This window comes from Sciurus carolinensis, chromosome 12 (genome assembly GCF_902686445.1).
Source record: "Sciurus carolinensis chromosome 12, mSciCar1.2, whole genome shotgun sequence".
In the NCBI taxonomy this organism is placed as follows: domain Eukaryota; kingdom Metazoa; phylum Chordata; class Mammalia; order Rodentia; family Sciuridae; genus Sciurus; species Sciurus carolinensis.
Genome location: NC_062224.1, coordinates 2,139,633 through 2,161,203, shown reverse-complemented (window position 1 = coordinate 2,161,203; position 21,571 = coordinate 2,139,633). Strand labels below are relative to the sequence as shown.

Genomic DNA, 21,571 nt, shown 5'->3' with positions numbered 1-21,571 from the left:
GCCCCGCAAGGCGATCCAGGCAGTGTTCTAAGGGTAAAAGCAGATGTGGGATAACGGAGGGAAATGGATTCTAACAGACTGTGATCAGACTTCACGTGGTAGAATGAGGGGAATTTCTTATTAAAAAATCTTTTTAAAAATCAATCCTGAGGGTCTTGATGATGGAGCCATATGTGGACTTGGGAGCCGTGGAGCGGGGACTTTTCATCAGTGAGCGTTCTTGGGCATCAAGGCGGAGGACGCCTGTGCTGGTCTGGCCCAGGCCTTAGGCTGCAGACGGGGTGCCTCTGGAGCAGGAGGGCGTGCTCCCTAGAGGGCACAGGCGTGTCCCACATAACCAGTGGGAAGAGCTGTTCCCATGGCTGATGAAGCTTGACTGGGAAGATGGACGATGACATCCTGAACTGTTCAGGGCCGAAGACTTTCAGTTCCTCCCTTTGAATAAGAGGAAGATTCAGCCTCGCCCGTTTGGGGAATCGTGTTCGTACACGGTGTAGCTGTTTGCTCCAGATAATTCACTCTGCTCTTCTCTATGCCGAGTGATTTAGTCTTGGCTTAGACTTTGGTTTTCTTTTTTTTCCTGCAAAGAAAGTATTTCCATAGTCATTAATCTGTGGCCTCATTGGACTCAAAAGAAAATTCCCCCAAAGTGCTAGTACTTTCCCAAGACTGAGCCAGTTGCAGGACCAAACACAGCCAGCCCCCGGGGAAATCCCTTGTCTTCCTTCAGTAAGACGGTCTTGGGGTAGGACCACTTCTATTTTAGAACCGTGGAAAGTTAGACTGCACCTCTAAATACGAGGTGTTGGAGGCAGAGGCTGCAGACTCGTGCCTAGTCTCCACTCTTCCCCTGGGGCAGTCCCTAGCTTATAAGAGACGCTCTTCCCCTGATTATGTCTGTTGGCTTTTTGGATCTCATAAATGGTACATTGATTCGTGAGGTGGAAATTATTTGCTGGCTCTTATCCTGGAAAGTGGATACTACATCTTTCCCTTAATTTTTCTAACAATTTGAGGAGAAGAACAAAGAATGTTTCTATGTCTCCTCACAATTATGTTTTGGAACTGAGATGAGGTCTGCTAAGTGGTTCCCCTCGGAGGAAAGTGCTGTATAAATTATGTAGTCAAAATGGCAAATTTCCTTTAAAAATCGGAATATTCTGCTACACTCCCCTAGGATGCCTGGTACAACCTCTGCAGGTCTGCCTTTGCACCTGAATTGTCTTGCTTTCCAAGACTCTAGGAAATTGAAGCCTGCAACTTATTCTCTTTCTTATTAATATTGGAATTCAAGTTAGACTATGTAGAGCAAGTTCAGGTTTAAAAGAGTTTTGCACTTGAAATGAACAAAACGAATGGAACTCTCGCTATTGGAGAAAGCCTCAAATCCAATCTAGGATTTCCCCAGCACTGGTAATTAAACTTCGGGGTAGATCTTTTTGGAATTGGGAGGCACAGCGTTCTTTTTGATAGTCTCATTCTGATTTGGTAGAGGAAGCCCCAGCCTTTGCTTTTTCTTTTCCCAGTTTTCCGTGTGCATGGATCATGGTGGGGAGGATGTGCCCTGTGGTATATGTTGTATCGTGGTTTCGAGTATCAACTGTGAGATTTTTGTCATTTAATCAAAATAAAAGACACAGCTCAGGAACTGTGTTTGTTTTCTAGGGACACAACCAGATCATAACCTACAGCAGGCCGATCTATTTCTGTGTGCTGTGCGGCCTTATCTTGCTTCTCGATGCAGGGGCCAAGGCTAGGCGCCCTCCCAGCCACACTGTGTACGGCCTGCAGCTCTTCTCCGCAGACTTCCTGCAGTCCGCCAGGGACCACCTAATAGGTGAGTGGCCTGGGCCCCAGGGAGGGCGGCTGGGCTCAGCCTCGCCTTACCTCCGGCTCCCTTCCTGGAGCACCTCCCCGCTGAGCATAGCGTGAAGCTACCTACATTCCCTGTTGGCTTGCACATCCGCAGTCTCGGGAGGCGGGCCCCCGTGCGTCCTGTGGGGGAGCTTTCTGGGATTATTTGATATCTTTGGCCAGGAAGTTGCAGCCCCACGATAGCTGAGCCTGGGTGCTCTGCTGCCCTGGCTTCCACTCTGCTCCTTGCTTGCGTTGAAGGCTAGGCAGTCTCTGCTGTAAAGTGCTGCCCCTTAGTGCGCCACCCGCTTCCTGAACAGCCCAACTCTGGAGTCACACTGTCACCAAGTGAGTGACCTGGGCCAACATTCTCTATATTGCTGGACAGAAAGTAGTACCCTCCTCAGCGGTCACTGTGTTTTAAGTGAGGCCACGTTCTTAAACCTTGGGATCGGCGCTCGGCACCGAGCAGCGACTGCTGCTGTGGTTCGGCCGGAAGAACCTGGTGGTGCTGAGCGCGGCCCCAGGCCTCCGCTGCACGGGTGCTGGGAGTCCCTGCCCTTGGCGGCAAGGGTCCTCTTACCTGGCGGCTGGCGGTGAGCACGCCGGCCAGCTGAACCGAGGGGGCAGCTCCAAGGACAGCAGCCTAGAGTTCTCACTCCTGAGGAGGCCGCCAAGCCCGGGTGGGCGGCGACCCTTCCCGGGCACTGGAGCTCGCGGGTTCCCGATGGGCCGCCAGCTCCCCGTGGGCAGGCCAGCCTCCGCTCCTTCCCAGCTGCCACCCCTCCTGCTGTACTGGGAGTGACCCCTCAGCCTCCCAGGCCTCTCCCCGTCATGGGAGCTGAGCAGCTCTTCAATGAAGCTCGTGTCAGAGAACTTCTGCGCAAGGTCAGGAGGCAGAGCCTGAGGGAACGGGGGCCGAGCCCCCGGGCCCAGGGGCACCGCCTGCCAGAGCATTTGCTTCTAGCCCGATGGATCTTGCCTTTCGTTTTGTGTTGTTTGAAGTCCCCCCATGCACGTGTGCGCGCACGCACACCCAGGAAAGGCTCCCCGTCTTCCTAGCCTTCTCGCCGGGCTCGCCCTCTTCTCCCGAGGTGGGCTGCGACGGGCTGGTCAGGCTTGAGCAGACAGCGATCCCGTCCTGACTGCACGGACTTTGGAGCCCTGTCCTTTCCTGACTTAGTCTTCTTTGTGTGCTTTCTGTTGTTTGCAGACAGCAGCACGGGCCTCTGTAGCTCAAGGACACTCAAGGACCTGGGGATTAGAGGGAGGGAGGGAGGCCGCGAGGAGTTGGGAGATGTCTCTGCCCAAATGTGACCTTTCCCTCGCTGCACCCACAGCGAGGTGACCCTGGGGGCCGTGGTCTCCCTGACCTCAGGCATGGCCAGTGCTGACAGAGCTCCAGCTCTCTCGGTGGCCCAGATTTGTGGCCCCTCCGCAGGCTCCTCTGGCTCCCGAGTTCTCTGCCGTCTGCAGGGCCCTTCGCCATGCTGGGAGGGTGGCTCGTCCCTCAGCTGCTCCCATCCTCCTTCCTCCAGCAACCCGCCCCTGTCAGCGTCGCCCCTTTGTGGTAACTGGCTTGCACTGGTCACGTGTCCGCGTCTGTCCCCCGCCAGCTGGTCTTTTCGGCATCGGTGAGGTGGAGACCCCTCGGGCCTTCACACCATGATGGCTCGGCACCCAGCATGGTGTCACGTTCACGGGGACCAGTGAACCCTGTGGGAGGGGACCGACAGGCACGGAGGTGTGCTGAAGACTGAGGAATTACCTGGCACTTCCTGTCCACACCTGGAGGGGGGCTGCCGTCCGCTCGGCCCCAGAGCCGGCGCCCTGAGCAAGCGCATGGCCGAGGACCTGAGGAAAGACTCGGGAGGTCAGGCTGCACACTCTGCAGCGGCCAGTCGCTCCTCAGCACGGGCTCCCGCCGTCCTGCTGCAGCAATGCAGAGCTGCCCATGGCGGATTTTCACGGGACCTTTCACAGGGCCTAGCAGGAGATGGGCGCTCGGTACAGCCTAGGGTCCTCGGGCAGCAGCGCCCGGCTGTGCAGCGGGCTAGTTGTGTGCGTTCTCGGTTTATCTCCTGGTGTCAATTCCCCGGAGAGTCAGGGGGCAGGGGACATGGCCTTCTCAGTGTTTTCAGTGGAATTCCCTTTTTCTCGTATTTTTTGTCTGCTTGTCACCGGTGACAGGTAAAATGATGATAGGTAATCCGGCAAGATGCCTAAGCGACCCCAGTGGTCGAGATAAACAGAATAATAGAACCTTCCAGTCCCCGTGCTGGAACACGCTAATCATGCTCATTGGTTCGGAGCAGAGGAGCCGGTGAGGCTGAGAAAGATGAGAGGGCAGGGGCAGAGGGTGGCACGCCTCCCTGACTGTGGGGGACAAGGGCAATTCAAGGTCATTTCTACTTGTGGAAACTTTACTCTCAGCTGTCAGGGGATTTAAAGAGCACATAGCTGCCGCCATTATCACACGCAGGGACCAGAGAGGGGAGGGGGAGGAATCCGGAGAAACCCAACGTGGGGAGGGGGGAGGGCGCTACTTTCCCGAGGCTGCTGCGAGGAAGCGCCAGGGACCTGTGGCTCAGGGCAGTTCTGGAACCTGGAAGCCCAAGGTCAAGGGGCGGTTTCCCCTGAGGCCCCTCTCTGGGGAGGAGATGGTGTCTTCTCCCGTCCTCACGTCTCCGCTCTGTGTCTGTCCAGCTGAGTTCAAGTCCACCCTCCTTGTTAGGAGCCCAGTCATGCTGGGCACGGGCCCAGGTGGGCTTGACCCACCATCCTCACTTAAGCATCTGCAGAGGCCCCATTTCCAGTTGTCCGGTCGCAGGACCCGGGGTTGGGGTGGCCACACAAGTGGAGTGGGCACGTTCAAAGCTTGACAAGGAGCCCTGGAGACCAAGGTCAGCAGAGAAGCCAGAACCCGGACGCGTGACCCAGCCCAGGAAGGTGCCCTGTGCCTCCCACACCATGTCAGCTGCAGTGGGTTCACTGGGTGGCGCCCGGGATGTGAGGTGTCCCCTAGGCTGGCCTTACTGGTGACAGTCCGGCACCCTCTACTCTCCTGGGTCTGCTCAGCACCTGCAGCCTCAGAACTTTCTGTGCTGCCTCCCCACGTAGAAGGGTTTCCCGCCAGCCGGTGGCAGGAACAAGGCCACCAGGATAGGTACCACGCTGGTCATGTGGAATGCGCGGGAGGACCTCAACGCAAGGAGAGAATGCCGGAGGGTGCAGGAGGGCAGCGAGGGAGAGCGAGGACACAGTCGCGCCCAGGACTCTGTCCCCACGAGCTCTTCTCCTGTGCTGTGTCTGCGTCCAGTCCGCAACGTCGGCCTGCCGTGTCCTGTGTTGTAAGGGGAGTGCTCCCTCCCGTTTCCGGGAACGAGGTGGAAGGCCTTCTCGGCACTCGTTTCCTGTGCCCGGTTGGAGACCGGGGCCTGGGGCTGCCGTTTCCGTTACTTTCCACTGGGCAACTGCAGCCGCAGCCTGTGCGCGAGCCTGGCTTTGCCATCATCCCACGGAGGAGAAGCCGAGGCTCGGTTCTCAGCATCCTGTTGCAAAAGGCGCTGCTGGGGCAGGGCCAGGCCCGGGACCCGGGGGGTCACCCTTCACCTTCAGCTGTGGAGAGGCCGCGGGTCACAGGTAGGGGTTGTGTTCTCCGTGGCAGCTGCGAGAACTGACCTGGGCAGATGGCAGGTGGACTGCAGCTCGTGCAGGACAGACCTGTAGGATGGCAGGGGATAGAGGTGCCCTTCAGTAGGGTGGGCAAGCAAGAAGGGCCTGGCACGGGCACTCAGGCCAGAGGAGGCCTTCGCTGGTAGCCAGGGCCACTCCTGGGGTGGCTCTTCTCCCGGCGCCCTCGGCCCTCGGGACAGTAAGCCCTGCCCACCACAACGCAGCCTCTACGCAGCGTGCGGGAAGGGCTTCCCGAGCACAGAGCCGGGCCTGCCTTGCTGCCAAGAAGGTCTGCAGGCCGCTCAGCAGTGCAGGTGGACGGCCACTTCACACAGGGGCTCCGTGGCGGCACTACCACGGAGCGCGTTTCCCTCCGCCACAGCGATCCCCAGTGTTCTTGTTCACCAGAAGCAATACGCTCAGGCTGCGGTGATTTTGTTTATGAATTTTGCTTGGAAAGAAATGGAACTGAACTGGAAGCCCCCGCATTATGGTAATTACTAGGGATAATAAGGAGTACAGAAGTGAGAAATTTCTAGACCCGTTCAGGGGCGTGCTAACAGAATCTTTGCAGGAAAGTTACACACAACCACCAAGACTTTTATTTCTTTCACTTCTGGAGGGAAGGACAAAGTCATCTCAGCAGTTCCTAATGCCGTTTCCCCAAGGCCACACTGGTGGAACCAGTATCCCGGCAGGGGACACGCGGACTCCTCCGCGGGCCGTTCTGGAGGGTGTCTGTGCTGGCCTCCCTGGCTCCTGCCGCCCTGCCCGTGACCCCTTGGTCATCCCGGGCTGCACCTGCTCGGCACCTCCAGCCGCGGCCTCTCACCTGCTTTCCCCAGGCCGTGCTGGCTTGTGCTCGTCACTGGTTCTGCCCCAGTCCACTGGCATCTGTCCCATGGACTGCTCCTCCCTGCCCAGGTCCAGCTGAGCGCCTTGCTGGCTTCACTCCCACCCGGCCCCGGACGTCTCTGGGTCCCTGCTCCACTCCAGGGTGGCTTGCGCCCCCTCGGCCCTCTGCAAGGGGAGTGGCGCTCTCCCCTCTGCCCGCGCTGGAAGGGGGGCATGGCCCAGCTCCAGATCCTCCTTCAGGGGCCTTAGCCTGGACCTGAAGAAAAGGGCTGCTCGGCTGGCCGAGGTTGTGTGGCTGAAGACGTGGACGCTGGAGGATCCGCCTTCTGTAGCCAAGCACCTGCTCGTCTGGGGACCGTCCTTCCCATGTCTCTGAACTCACTCGTGGAGACTGCAAGGACACTGAGCCTGTAGAGGGATGTCGGCAGACCAGGGTGTGCTTCCTTTGGCTTCCACGGGGAGTGGGCTGCTGTGGGGGCGGCTGGCCTGCCTCCCCACACTGCGGCACCTGCCTAAGGCGGTGGCTCACCGAGCGCACCCCCGTGCCTTGGTTCACATAGGCATTGTCCCCCACGACTGGTCGGCCTCACTGCTTTGGGGCTGGAGCAGAACTGCCCAGCTCATGGCCTGAAAAGAAGGAGGAGAAGACCACTGTTCCCTCAGGGTCAGCCGCAGTGACCCAGAGCCTGCCACTGGGCCACCTCCTAAAGTTCCACCACCTCCTGATAGTCCACACTGAGCACCAGGCCTCCAGCACGGGGCCCCTGTGGGTGTGCCAGACCCAAACCGTGGGAGGTGCACCAGGGTCTTGCAGCACAGTTAAAGGCTTGCCGCAGAAGCCATAAGACAAGATCACCATGAACCAAGAGGCCCCACGCAAGCAGAGGCCCTGTTGTCAAAGCCGCGTGCATTACTCCAGTTCTCCCAGCCCACAGCCCTGGGTGCTCACTGGACAGGTCCAGCCCATACTGGCCTGAGCTTGCTGTTCTTCAGAAACGGCGGAAACCCTGCCTCCTCCCCACTCCTGTTCCCTGTGGCTTCGGTACTGGAAGTGCACAGCTTAGTGTCCACACGAGTCCTCCAAGTTCTACGGAGGCTCTCGTGCCGGACCTCCCTGTCCTCTCCAGTGGCCCGCGTCAGGGAGGGCAGGTCCACTGAGCCCACCTTGGGTTTTGTGCTGCAGGGAGCCCCGCTCACGGAGCGTGGCACCGAGTGGCTGCAGAAGCGGCCCTACCTCTGCCCTCCCCCCGCGAGCAGGTCGTGCCTGAGACCTACCCCACCTATGGCGTGGGCTGACTGCCGTCTCACGTAGGCATGGTGGGGGGATGGCAGGCGCAGGCATGGTCTTCCTCACTGAGCTGCCCAGTGGACCTGCCACCCAGAGCCTGTGCCAGCAGCACCAGGGTGTTCCTGGGGTGGCCGGTCTCAGCCGCAGGGTCCCACACAGGGACCCTGGCTTCATAGGGGAGCAATCCCCATGGCCACCGCCTCTCGTTTCTGCAGGTCCAGACAGCGCTCCCCGCCCTGCGTCCACCTCTGTTCTCCCAAGCTGAGGCCTGCTCTCGGCCTTCCCGTCGTGGGGCCCGGCAAGCCTGGGGGCTTGCCTTTCCTCGGGGCCGTCCGGTCACTTCCAGGGCACCGTCCATCAGCCTCTGGAGGCTGTGTGAGAATCCAGAATCGCCTCTGCATTGCCGGGCGGAGGGGCTGGCCGGGGAGGGCGGCCGGCGACCGTGGCTGTGCTGGGCTCATGGCCTCCCGTGTGTTTGTTCCAGTGTTTTTGTACTGCTTCCCTGCCATCTCCCTCCTCGGGCTCTTCCCGCAGATCGACACCTTCTGCACTTTTCTCCTGGAACAAATCGACATGCTGTTCTTCGGGGGTTCTGGTAGGTCCCTTTCTGCTCCTCCAGGAGGGTCTAAAGGTCACACAGGGCACGGTGTGGGTGGAGGACAGAGCCAGGCCGAAGGTGCGCTTTGTCCCGAGCTCCAGGTTCCCTGTCAGCACCCCTCAGACACCTTGGGCCCATTGGAAGTGACCGTGCAGCTTGGTTGAGAAAGGACAAGAGGAGAAGCAGGGAGGCCGGGACACCCGCGGGTGGATCAGCCTGGGCCTCGAGCCTTCCTCAGAAGAGGTCCATGTGCGTGTGTGAGCGCATGCCTGCGAGAGCTGGAGCGTGAGTGAGCCCGTGGGTGGGATGTCACGCGTGTGCCATGTGCCTCGAGACAGCCACCTGTGTCCCTCACCTGGTCTCGGCCTCAGACTCGGGGAGGAGCCCGACACTTCCCTCCTGAGCTCCTGAGCCTCCACCTGGTCAAGGGGGCATCATGGGCTGACCACAGGCCACAGGCAGGATGAGGTGAACCCTGACAGGGACGGCTTGAAGCTCACACGCCTCCCACCGCACATGCCCGGAGCCTGCTTGTCCACCCCCAGGCCCCGCTGTCTTCTGCAGGAATCGCCTCATGGTCCTGCCTGCCCCGTAAGCCCCAGGAGCAGCGCACAGGCTCCCTGGCGCTGCCCTCGGGTGCTCAGTTCGGGTCGAGGCCTCCTGTGCTGGTGGCTGCCCCTGCGTTCCCAGGGGCCTGGGTCCCTCCTGCCCCTGGGCCCGTGGCTTGTGTCTGAGGGCTGCACCCAGCTTCCTGCACCCCAGCTGCCAGCTGCTGGCCTGGCCTCTGGCAGCGACCGTTGGTGCTTGTGTTCCAGCCGTTTCTGGGATAGCGTCAGCCATTTACAGCGTGGGCCGAAGCGTCTCTGTGGCCGCCCTGCTGTACGTCTTCTGCTTCAGTGCTGTGAAGGTGCGTATGTGTCCCCGGGACCTGGGGCCTTGTCCCTCTCCCTCCACTCAACCATGTATTTTAAGTCAACAAAACTTTTCTCCAATTACAAAAGAAACGGGGTGTGAGATCTGAGGGGTGCCAGGCCAGCGGGGCGAGGCCTCTGAGGTGTCAGGAGGCAGCTAGCGATCCTGTCGGGCAGGCCGGCCTGCAGACGTCTCTGCCAGTCAGCCAGTGACGGGGCATTGTGACCTGTGGTCAGCACAGCCCAGGGGCTGACCTCCACTTCCTTCTGAAATGCCACTCCCCTCACAGGAGGTGGAGGGACAGCTGTGTGAAGCTAGGTGGACACCAGAGCAGGACAGCCTGGGCGGGCAGCCAGGCAAGCCCCAGGTGATGGAAAACAAGATAAACACTAACCAGAAGAACAGGTTGTGTCATTGCCGAAATGCAGCTGTTGTCCATGTGTGGCACGGCCGTGGGTTAGGTCCACATGCACGCATGACCTGGCAGTGGATCGTGTCCGTGTGTGTGGCCTGGCCGTGGATCGTGTCCATGTGTGGCCTGGCAGTGGATCATGTCCATGTGTGGCCTGAGGGTGGATCATGTCCATGTGTGTGGCCTGGCTGTGGATCGTGTCCATGTGTGGCCTGGCAGTGGATCATGTCCATGTGTGGCCTGGCAGTGGATCATGTCCATATGTGTGGCCTGGCAGTGGATCATGTCCGTGTGTGGCCTGGCTGTGGATCGTGTCCATGTCCATGAGTGACCCATTTGTGGATCATGTCCTTTTGTGGCCTGGCTGTGGATCATGTCCTTTTGTGGCCTGGTTGTGGATCGTGTCCGTGTGTGGCCTGGCCGTGGATCATGTCCATGTCCATGTGTGGCCTGGCCGTGGATCGTGTCCACGTGTGGCCTGGTTGTGGATCGTTTCCACGTGTGGCCTGGCCGTGGATCGTGTCCACATGCGTGTGGGACCTGGTGGGGATTGTGCCCGTGCATCTCTGAGGATCTGAAGAGCCTCAAGCTCTACCTGTGCTGGAGGAGTGGGGGTGGGGCTGTGGTGGGAGAGGTCTCAATCCATCCTCCATGTCAGAAAGTCAACAAGTGACAACGGAGTGGAAGAAGTCAGGGGTAGCGAAGCAGCACGCTTTTGGAAACAGGGAAGTATAGGTGAGAAGCTGTTGGCGGGTTGCAGCAGGCGTGGTGTCGGCGCCCGCGGCTGATGTCAGTCTGTGGGATGCAGCGCACAGTGCCCACAGGACCCTCCACAGGATGAAAGTCAGCTGAGGTGACCCACGTTCTGGACCTGAAGATCCTGCAGCCACTGTTTGGAACCATAGGTGTCCCGCTGATGAAATAAAAATTAAATGCAAAAGAGTAAATAAGTGACCTGTGTCCCAGAGTGTTGCTAACTGTGCACGGACATTTCAACCAACTTCATGGAGAGATTTGTTTAAAATCCTACAAAGCTCATCAATGTGGTGGCAGAACCATGATCGTTCCCTCCCTGTGTGGAAGAGAAGGGAGTCCACGCCTCTGTCTCCAGGGTTGCGCAGCTCAGTCCCTCTGTGGAAACCAGCAGGCGATCCCTCCCTCGCTGCTCCCACCCCTCCACGTGGGCCTTTCCTTCCTGCGGGAGGGGCAGTGTGCCCCCTCTGTCACGAGCAGCTCACGTGTCCCCGGGGGCCTGTGGTGTAGACCCCTTTTACAGACCCAGGGCCCCAGGCATCTCTTTCAGGGGAAGGACTGGTGGTATTCCGAGCATGGCCTGTACTTCCAAGAACAGTGTTCTTCTGCCTCTCGGTAAGATCACTGCCTACAGCTGCTTTGAATTGCAGGAGTTCCTTGCAAGAGACTCAGCACATGGCCTGTTGTTGTCCCAGTGTTTGTTGGTTTGTGGTGCTGGGAATGAAACCCAGGGTCTCATGCGTGCTAGGCAAGCGTTCCACCTCTGAGCTACTCCCCAGTCCAGCCGTTCATTAATTTTTAAGGTCATGTTTAAAATTCAGCTCTAATAATGTCCAGTTTGGTAAGTTTGATTGATATGTGTCATCTTGTAAAGAATCTGACAGCTCCTCCAACCCAAGAAAGCCCTTCACACCCCGGTACATGGTCCCTTCTGACCTCTGGCCACCAGTGATCTGGCTTCTGTCCTTGGAATGTCTTTGGAACCAGAGGACATTTGGATCTGTCTGTCGAGGGATCATGACGACCTGGTGGGACTCACTGACTTCAAGAGCACAGTGAGATTGCCGGACGGCGCAGGGTCCCTTGTGCTCCATCGCAGCCACCAGGCAGAGCAGCCCCAGTGTCCACATGTCCCTTGGCAGGCAGCCTCCCTGCACGCAGTGGGCTCAAGGGTCCAGACTGCTGGTGGCGTGGCCAGCCTCTGGTAGCTTCCTCGGTGCTTGAAGCGGCGCTGTCCAGCACGCCTCTGCCGCTGCATCCTCTCTGAGGAACGCCGAGCTCTCGGGAGAGGATCCTCCTGCGGCGTCTCTGTGGCCCCTGGCTGAGGCCCCGCAGTGCTGTGAACACCACCAGGTGCTGCATGTCACTCAGACCCGAGCCACTCCTCCCTGACCACGGTCACCTCTGTTAGGTCACCTCTGCTGGTCCTTGTCTTTGACTCGTGCTGAGCGGGTGTCTCAGGCTTCTCGCTGTCGAGCAGCTGAACTCTTGATGTGAAGACATCTCACTGACCGTGATGCTGATCGAGTCTGTGGAAAGCAGTGCCCGCCGGTCCGAGGTTGCTGTCTGACAGGGGCCACTCTGAGACTTCCGAGAGGCTGTGCTCTGAGACACCCACTCTACGCCACGGGTGCTGGCGTGTAGCCCCTCCAGCTCCAACGCCAGCCACCCGTGATTGCCGCACGACCGTTTTTGCCGTTTCTTAGAGGGTGCGGAAGCGATCAAGGGGGTTTTTACCTAGTAGAGGGCAGGGGCTGTTCCTCCCTCCTGCCGTCTGACTGCAGTCCCATGAGACGTTGCTGACTGACTAAGGCCTTTTCTCACCTGGTCCACACAGTGCTGTGGGCAGCCAGTGCCTGCTGCCCGGAGCTGGGCCTGGGACAAGGCCCGCTGCTGTCCTGGGCGGGGTCTTTGGTTTGTGTCTGTTTGCATTCTGAGCACGGCATGCTGGGGTTGGTCAGTGAGCAGTCCCCTCCCGGACCCACGGCCTCTGCCATGGGGAAGGACGCGTCAGGCCCAGGGTTTGCCCGGCTCTGGAGCGGCCTGTGGACCCAGTGGCTGCAGGCACCTGGTCAGGCTGCGTTTCCTCGCAGGGAGGCTTCGGCGTCTCCTGCTCAGTATGGAAGAAGCATCACTTGTGATAATGTAGTGCTGCAACAAAATCTTAATGTTCGAGCTGTATTTTGAAGTGCATTTTAGAAAAAAAAAAAAAAAAAAAAAGAGCAATTTTCATCTCTTCTCATTTGTAAGTCCTGAGTTTTCTAATGGTCCCAGATTGCCTCTCGACTCTGATACAGCACCTATTAAATACCGTGAATTGTGTGGATGCGGTTAGCAGATGGCACGGGAGCCCCAGGGAGAAAGCTGGAGCCTCAGCCCCGCGCCCCAGGCCCGGGCCGTGCTGCCGACTCTTGTTTAGCGATGCTGCTGTCTGAACCTTCACGCTTCCTCTCGGCCTCGCGGGAGTCCATCTCCCCTTCGCCTCTGCCACAGCACAGTGGATCGCCAGGCCCTGTGGACTGCCCCAGCCTGCCAGCCGTCTGGCCAGATGTTTCTCTCTGGGTCTTGACAGGTGTCTTGCCACCCAGTTGAAGTTGAGTTAATTTTGTCATCTGGAATATTAACTCGGGAAGGAACGTTTTATTCCTCATGAACTTCAGCTTCTCTGACTTGTCCAGGACGGGAGCAAGGAACATGCCAAGGGTCCTCGCTGACTTGGTGCCTGACAGGTGCGCAGACAGCCAGATCTTGCTCCCTGGAGAAGCGCCGTAGCCAATTAGCTGGGCTCTCCATCTGTCTGGATGGGCCACGGCTTCTGTTCTGTGTTGTCCTCACAAAGAGATCCTGTTTCACTGAAGGCCAGGGGATCCGGGGACTGAAGGGCATTGTTGTTATGGCTTGTCACAGGGTTTTCCTCACGCTCCCACCAGGCACCCAAGGACAGCATTTAAAACCCACTGTGGATGGAAAGCGAACTCAGAGTTGCAGAGGTGCCCAGTGCTGCTGGGGGGCCCAGCGTCCAGCCTTCCCTCTGTATCACTCCAGTGAGGAGAGTGGGCCCGTAGCATGAGACCTGGACATTATGTCCACGTGGAACAGGTTGCTCGACTGGTCTGCCGTGAAGTCCATCTCAAGAGATGTCTGGAAGGAGACTCTGGGGCTGTGGTTCTCACCTGCAGAGCTGCCCAGAGTGATTCCCAGATGCGCACTTATCCTGCGAGGCCCGAGGCTGAGGCAGCTTTACTTCCACCTCAGGAAAGCATTTCCACACCCGAGGGAGTTTCCTGGAACCCACACCCGTCAATCCGTACGGTTCCCAACGTAGGGGCGCTGGAGACGCCTCTCAAAGCAACGAGGGATGTTGAGGTTGAAGCAAAGCGTCCCGCAGTGGGTGCTTCGTTATCGTGAGTGACAGATCGTTTCAAACCCAATCTCCCTCGAAATGGTGATGCGTTTGTGTTCTGTAGGTCCGCGAGTGGGTCTCACGCAGATGTGGACAATTCGTGATGGAGCCGCAGGTGTTTGGAAGCAGAGCCCATTGTTTAAACCTAGAAACGCTGCTCGGTGCCTCTGCTCGCCCTTGCCCCCCGAGACGTGGCAGTGTGAACTCTGAACCCTTCTGTCCAGAGCCCTTCTCAGGCCGCCTGGTCCCACAAACTCACCTTCTTACCCGAACGCCAATATTTCCTTCTCCATCTTCAAATAAAACTGAAAATCATCCTCGAACAGGTTTCCTCCCCTTGCAACACTGACCACCCGCCGGCTCCTCCAGCCGCGGGGCCAGGGGAAGCCCTGCTGCTACAGAGCCCTGGACTGGGAGGCGCCTGGGTAGGGAGGAAGCCCAGTCCAGAGTGGCCATGATGGGGGATGCACACAGGGCCGGCGGTGGCCATCCACCCACCCCCTGACTCCTGCGAAGCCCTCCGTGGGGTTCCTCACACGAGTCTTGTTGGCTTGGCGGGGTGTGTGTGTGTGTGTGTCCACGCGTGGGCGCCTGGGAAAGGGCCCGCAGCAGCAGCACACCTGTCCCCCTTCCGCCTCGGGCAGGTTTGTGTCTCTGCTCTCCGACGTCCCTGGTCAGTCAGCTGCCTGGAGTTCTGAGCTTGGGCCACCTCTGCACGTGGTTCTGCCCCCTGGCAAGTCCCTTCCGCTCTTCCGCCTCCTGGCCTGACCCATCCTTTGAGGATGCCATGATCCGCGAGCTCGTTCTTCTTGGAGGGGGCGTGGTTTTGAGGATGTCGGCACTCTGCACGCTGGCGGCACCCCTCGCGCTTGTATCCAAGTGGTCCCTCTGCCCGGCGTCCCGGGACTCCAACCTCTTGTGAGATGAGGGTGTGCGTGTGTGTGTGTGTGTGCCTGTGTGCGTGTGCATGTGTGCGTGTGTACATGTGTGTATGCATGTGTATCCGTGTGCATGTGTGTGCCTGTGTGCATGTGTGTGTATGTGTGTATGCATGTGTATCCGTGTGCATGTGTGTGCCTGTGTGCATGTGCATGTGTGTGCCTGTGTGTGCACACATGTGTACATGTGTGCACATGTACGTGAATGTGTGCACACATGTGCATATGTGTGCATTGTGTGCACATGTATGTGCCTGTGTGTGTACATATGTGCATGCATGTGTGTATGTGTGTGCATGTGTGCGTTCATGTGTGTGCACGTGTGTATGCAGTAAATGTGTGCGTGTGCACTTCTGTCGGATGAATGCAGGGTGGGGGCCTTTCCGGGAGAGCCCCAGTCCGGCTTCTGGCATCGCCTGCTCTCCCGCTGTTGAAGGCCAAGGCGAGTGCTCGAGGCCTGACGCCTCCCAAGGCAGGACAGGCCCCAGGTGGCAACGGCCTCAGGCGATCAGGGAGCAGCGCCGTCAGGTCCTGCAGTCCACCCAGTGGCCTGTGGCCACTGCAGTCCACCCAGCGGCCTGTGACCACTGCAGTCCACCCAGCAGGGTCAGGGTTACACGTGGTAGAGGAGTTCCTGTCACCTGACGCCCACCTGGACAGCACCTGTGCGGAAGCACAGTGACCAGGGGTGTGGGGGCTGCTACCCGGGACACTCTGCGCACAGTTAAAAATAAGTAGGCCCCAGCCCCAGGACCTTTGGCAATGGACAGCACACACTGCCCGAGGGGGCAGTGGAGTAGGAGAGCCCTGTTGCCCGCAGCCGTGGTGGCTGCCAGGCGACCCGCACCGCAGGTGTTAGTGGCAGGGCTGGCGCAGGCAGACCCACCGGGCAGGGCACGTGAGCACACGCCCTGTGATGGAGCGGGTGGGGTGCCTGCTGACCAGGAGCCGCTGGGCTGCTGTGGTGGCTAAGAGCTGCAGACAGGCACCTGCGTCTCTCTCTGCTCCTGCAGGGCGGTGTGTGCAGCAGGGGCGGCAGGTGCGGGTGGCACTGGGGCGGAGTCCCCGCCGCTGCGCTGCTCAGGCCGTCTGCTGTCCTCCCCCAGGAGCCCTGGAGCACGCAGCACATCCCCGCGCTGTTCTCCGCCTTCTGTGGTCTGTTGGTCGCGCTGTCCTACCATCTGAGCCGGCAGAGCAGCGACCCCACGGTGCTCCTGTGAGTACCCTGTGCAGCCCCTGGCTGAGGCGGAGGCGGCCCTCTGCCATCGGTGCCCTGGACGCCTGCTGTTAGGGAGCTGGACCAGGGTGGGAGGGGCAGTGCTGAGGGAAGCTGAAGGGAGGGCGCCTGCCGCGCCCCTTTGCTGTCCTGCGTGGGGCTGGGGCACCCTGGCGGGAGCGGAGGACCAGCCTCATCCAGGGCCACAGGGACCTCCCTCAGCGAGCCTCCGAGAAGCCCCCAGTGAGCCCCTCCCTGGAGGCACCGAGCATCAGAACTGGGCCAACAGCCCGAAAGAAGGCTGCTCTCGTTCCCAGACCCCCAGTGCCCCCGCCAGGCGGGTTTGTGCCCCCGCCTTGGAATGTGCTCAGTGTGACTTCAGTGCGCGGGGTCAGGAAGCCTCCTGAGAGGCCACAGAGTGTCCGGTACTGGTGGTGGCATCTCATGCAGTTGGCACACTGACCTAGACCCTGGCTCAGGGTGACTCTGCTTGGGGGCTGGAGGCCAAGGTCTGAGGCTGTCAGGTGGCTGGAGGTGACAGGCGCAGGGCAGTGACCCGGAGGCAGATGGGGCTGGCGTGGTTTTGGTGTCAGAGGTGCGACTGGCGTGAGGGCCTGTGCTGGCGTGTTCTGAGGGGAGGCCCGACGGGCTGCAGAGACAGCGCCATGCCCGGGGGTGGGAACCCCGCTTCCCTCAGGAAGTCTGAAGACGGAGACGCTGTCTTGGGGTCACTCGAGGAGGCCCCTCTTTGATTTCTGATCTCCTAGTGAGGACACTTGCTTGTCACTCACGGGTGTGAGGTCTCGGGGGCCTCCGGGGGTCTTGGGGGTCTCAGGGCTGTGTACTTCATGCGGTATCCCAGATGTGCATCTTAAAGATCAAACCTGCGTGTTTTCTATTCCTAGGTCTTTTATTCAGTGCAGATTTTTCCCTAAATTTCTACATCAGAATCTGGAAGAGTCGGCCTCAGACCCCCTCCCCCAGAAGATGAAGGACTCCGTGGTGAGGCCTTGGCGTCCTGTGTTGTGGGAGGGCTTCCTGGTCAGCAGGGCCGGGCCCTGGTCACAGGCCACAGAGGGACTGGGGCAGGAATGGCGTCCTGTGTTGTGGGAGGGCTTCCTGGTCAGCAGGGCCGGGCCCTGGTCACAGGCCACAGAGGGACTGGGGCAGGAATGGCGTCCTGTGTTGTGGGAGGGCTTCCTGGTCAGCAGGGCCGGGCCCTGGTCACAGGCCACAGAGGGACTGGGGCAGGAATGGCGTCCTGTGTTGTGGGAGGGCTTCCTGGTCAGCAGGGCCGGGCTCTGGTCACAGGTCACAGAGGGACTGGGGCAGGAATAGGCACCAGTGTCAGCTCAGACCTGGTGCCCGCCCAGTGCCCTCTGCCAGGTGGGGAGCTCTGAGGTACCTGGAGGGGGTGCTGTCCCCGTGGGCACTGGGTGCCCCTGTGGTCCTTGGTGGCAGCAGCTGGTCTGGAGGCTCCCATGAACCCTCAGTTGATTCTGCCCCTTGCTGGCTCCAAACGGCAGGGGCTCCGTGCCCACCATGGTGGGTTCCCAGACTGAGCAGGGCCTGCGGTCCTGATGCCCGTGCTCGCCTGCCGTGCGCGACCCCACGCTCAGCCGGAGCACCCGTCCGTCTTTTGATTCCACACTGGCGTCTGCGCAGCCCCGGGCCCTGGGCTCAGGCTCACAGTGTGCTGCCGTCTGAAGGGAGGGAGGCCAGGGCAGGGAGGAGGATCCGGGCAGCAGGACGTGACAGTCTTCCCTGTGCACCAGGAGGACGGCGCTGGGCAGCCTCGGCCACCCCAGTCAGCCGCCCTCAGTTCCTGGGGGCGATGCTCCCTTCCGTCTGGGTGCGGAGCCCGGAGCAGTCTGGCTTCCGGTCCCTGCCCTCCCTGTGTTTTAGGAATGACACACGGAAAAGCAGCCGGTGGTCAGACAGCCATGACCTGGAGTGTCTCGGTGTCCACTGTGCCTGCCACACTGAGCACCCTGGACGCTCTGCGGAACTCACACGAGTGGATGGCCGCCACTTCAGTGCACAGGGCTCATGGCCACTAGGACCACATCCTAACAACGCACACTCAGCCTAGAGCGGTCACAACTCAAGCTAGAGCATGCGGGCTTCTGTGTCACCTCCGGGGAATCAAGGGACACGTCACTGATGAGAGGAAGTGTGGTCGGCGAGTTTTCAAAGCAGAGACGCATTCGGAGGCGGGCAGGAGGCGAAGCTGCCAGGGCTGACCTGCTGGCAGCCGGAGGGGGAGAGGCAGTGGCCCCGGAGGGCCTGGTGGCTGGCTGACCGTAGCCCCCGGAGGTGGGGCGGCCCGCCGACCGTCCCCAAGTCTCCCCACAGCCCCAGGCCTCCCGATTTCCACCTCCTGAATTGTGGCAGTGAAAGTAAGGCCTGCGTTGTGGTGAAGGAGACGAGGCACCTGCCTGGTGACGCGGCCAGGCTTCAGTAGTGGTGGCTGGGTCGCCTTACTCGGCCTCGTACCCTCTGACGGGCCTCGCAGGCGGAGTGCGGCTGGCGGCGACCACTCAGGTGCTGTGCTCACGTCTGAGCAGCTCCGGTCCAACTGCAGGATCCCAATGGGAGCATCCGAGTCAGCGCCCCTGGGCTGACACCTGATACCTTCTGTGTCACGGCGAAGCACACCGTCCCCTCCTCCTGGGCCTGACGGCGCTTCCTGTCCCCGCCCTCCATCTGTGTGTCTGTCTCTCTTTCCCTCCATTTTGGTTGCATGAGACGCCCCCAGGGGGTCTGTTAGACTGCAGTTTTCTGGCCTTCCCTCCCCCTCTGAGTTATTTGTTGGTGGGGGGCCTGGGGACCTGCATTCCAACCAGAACGTCCTCTGTGAATCTGACCCACTGATCCACAGACGGCGCCTGAGGAACCGTTGATCCAGAAGGAGGGCTCTGCCCGTGGACTTGCGGGTGTCCACAGGAGCACAAGGAGTTGTGCACATGAGACTCATTTCCAAAACGCCACAGTTAAGACAGGCCTGAACCCCCGCTGGGGCCTCGGTGGCCCACGTCTTCAGCCTCACCCTCCCGCCCTGACAGGGCTTGTCCTGTTGAGATGTGTTCCTTCCACTGCATCCATTTTCCGCGGTTCCTAGGGTCCATCTCCTTGAACACCTCCCGACTTGCACGTGTGAACTCGACCACAGGAGGGATGCTTCAGCCCCTCCTGGGCCCCCGCTGTGCAGGCCTGCTGGGCGTGGAGACGGACAGCTGGGCTTCATCTTCCAGGCAGCATCAAGTGCCAGAAAAAAACGCCACAATGCACTTAAAGCATTTGATATACTAACAGCAGATGAACCGCTCAGTCCAGCAGGCTCCACACAGCAGGAAAGCAGGGAGAAAAGCACTAGTGTCCCTGAACGTCGTCTTAGTCGTCCCAGCCAGGGTGGGGCCGGGGCCTGGCAGAGGAAAGACGTAGATGACCCCACCACATGTGGACGCCACCATGGAGGATTCAGAAGCTCCCCCAGAGGAGAAGGCTGGAAGACAGGCCCGCTGCACCGCGAGTCGGAGCATCCCCAGGAAGCAAGATGGAAACACGGGCCACGCACAGCGGGTAGCACTGCAGCGTTACAACGTAGCGGCAGCCGTCTATTAAACAGGCAAATGAAGTTCCAGACAGCGCCTGACCTGATTGTGAACAGGAACGCTGAGATTTATAAAATGCCAATTCTTTGTAAGGAAATTTATAGGTTTAATATTGTTCAAAACAGTTCTGAAGGAGTTATGTTCACAGCATTGGGAAATGAGTCCAAGGTTTATTTAGAAGACCAGCAGTTAATGGTTTAATAAAACTCAAAGGAGAATAAGAAAAAGAACTAGTACTTTTGAGATTTAAAGAGTATATTATAAAAACTGAATAATCAGAACAAAATATGAGACCCATTCAAGTTTAGAGAATGGGATTAGTGGCTCAGGAAAACACAGAAAGGAGACAAATTATTTATAAGAACATGCTGTATGGAAAATAATGTCACAGTCAACAATTGATTATTCAGTGTGTGGCATTTGGCAGTGGGAGAGAGAAAAGAATTCAATGAGCTAGTCCCTCACCAGACACCAGTGTAAATCAGAGAGGGACTCGGGGGTTCAGGTGGAGGAGGGAGAGGAGAGAGCAATGGGCCTTCCCATCGCTGGTGTTATGGCAGATAAATTAACCCAAACTCTGCTGATCAAAAACAAAACTTCCAAATAAAACACTAGAAAATTCTTAAATGTAACAAATAACTGACTGCTCGATAAGAATTTAAACCGAGATACCTGGAGGAAGAAGCAAGAAGCTTTCTTTCTGGGGGCTCAGGCCTGCCACGGTGGGACGTCCAACGCCAGACCACCCATCGCCCACCAGGACACACAGAGCCTCATGCTCAGGGGGGCAGAGAGGAAGGCAGCCAGCTCTGTCCTCCTCAGTGCCGGGGAACAGAGGGGGACTGGACGATTCCGGAGAAGCGGTGACTTTTCAGGGATTTGTAGCACACTTTCAAGAAACTGGATGGCACAAAACCCTCAATGTATGGATCGAGTTTGAAGTGGTTCCAGCCAGAAGTGCCGATGGAGGAGAGACACACTCGTCCCCACGAGACCATTCCCCGGGCCTGCAAGCGCTTCCAAAGCCGATTTTCTATGGAAGTCAAACAGCTCACAGTACAAATATTAAAGTGTACAGGGGACCAAGGAACCAACAAAACGAGGTCTACAATTAACTGCAGATATTGGAAGTATCAAACACGGATTTTGAAATAACTGTACCTACTATGTTTAAAGATGTAAAGGCAAGCTTTAAACTTTATTGACAATAGGAGATATTTAAAGTGATCTAGCATGCTCGAAAGAGAGTCAATGGAGCCTCCTACCTGAACAAACAGATAAAACAAATGAAGTTAAAAAAAAAACTCTCCCACCCCAAGGGAAACTAGACACCTCTGAAGAGACAATTAGTGAACTGAAGGATAAAAATAAAGGGAGCGTTCCAGAATGCGACTCTGCTAGATAAAAATTGGGAAATACCGAAAAGGAGTGAAGAGAGTTCAAGACCTATCATGTCTGATCAGAATTCCTGGAAAAAGAGACCGGAGTCTAACCCTTGTGTGACGAGTCAAGGTCGAATTTGCCAGAATTGGTGGAAGACACTCATGTGGAGACCAGGGACCACTGAGTCTCCAGCAGGTGACTGAAGAAGGAAGAGTCCACACAGACGCACCTCCGCGGGACTGCAGCGCACCAGGGTGCAGACGGCCCTACACAGGTAGGTGGCGTGAACAGAAGACACTCACATAAGCTCCCTTACCAAGCGCCGTGGGAGCCAAGCCAGAGGGCGGGCTTTACGTGTGTAACGTTCTGTGAAGAAAGTAGCTGCCATGTTAAATTTTATACCCAGTGAACATGCCTTTCAAGGATGAAGACGGAATAAAAATGTTTTAGACAAAAGCTGATACATGTATATTTTTTCAGGGTTTTTTAAGGGGAGGGGGAGGGGTCAGGGATTGAACCCAGGGGCTCTTAACCACTGAGCAACATTCCCAGCCCTTTTTTTCTATCTTATTTTTAGACAGGACCTTGACAAATTGCCGAGGCTGGCTTTAAACATGCAGTCCTCCTGCCTCAGCCTCCCGAGTTGCTGGGATGCCAAGCATATGCCACT

At 58.4% G+C, this 21,571-nt stretch overlaps 1 protein-coding gene across 3 annotated transcripts in view; it reads left to right on the top strand.

Annotated features, from left to right (window-relative positions):
- The window catches only part of Pcnx2 (pecanex 2), a 181,434-nt gene that overhangs the window by 57,850 nt on the left and 102,013 nt on the right, over window positions 1-21,571 (top strand). For all 3 annotated transcript variants that reach the window (XR_007104322.1, XM_047520586.1, XM_047520585.1), the window contains exons 13-17: window positions 1,666-1,837; window positions 8,157-8,267; window positions 9,086-9,177; window positions 15,795-15,904; window positions 16,810-16,906. Coding sequence is in view for 2 of the 3 variants with exons in the window: in XM_047520586.1 (XP_047376542.1) it covers window positions 1,666-1,837; window positions 8,157-8,267; window positions 9,086-9,177; window positions 15,795-15,904; window positions 16,810-16,906 (582 nt within the window). In the remaining variant the exon portion in view is untranslated. The remainder of the gene's footprint in view (window positions 1-1,665; window positions 1,838-8,156; window positions 8,268-9,085; window positions 9,178-15,794; window positions 15,905-16,809; window positions 16,907-21,571) is intronic.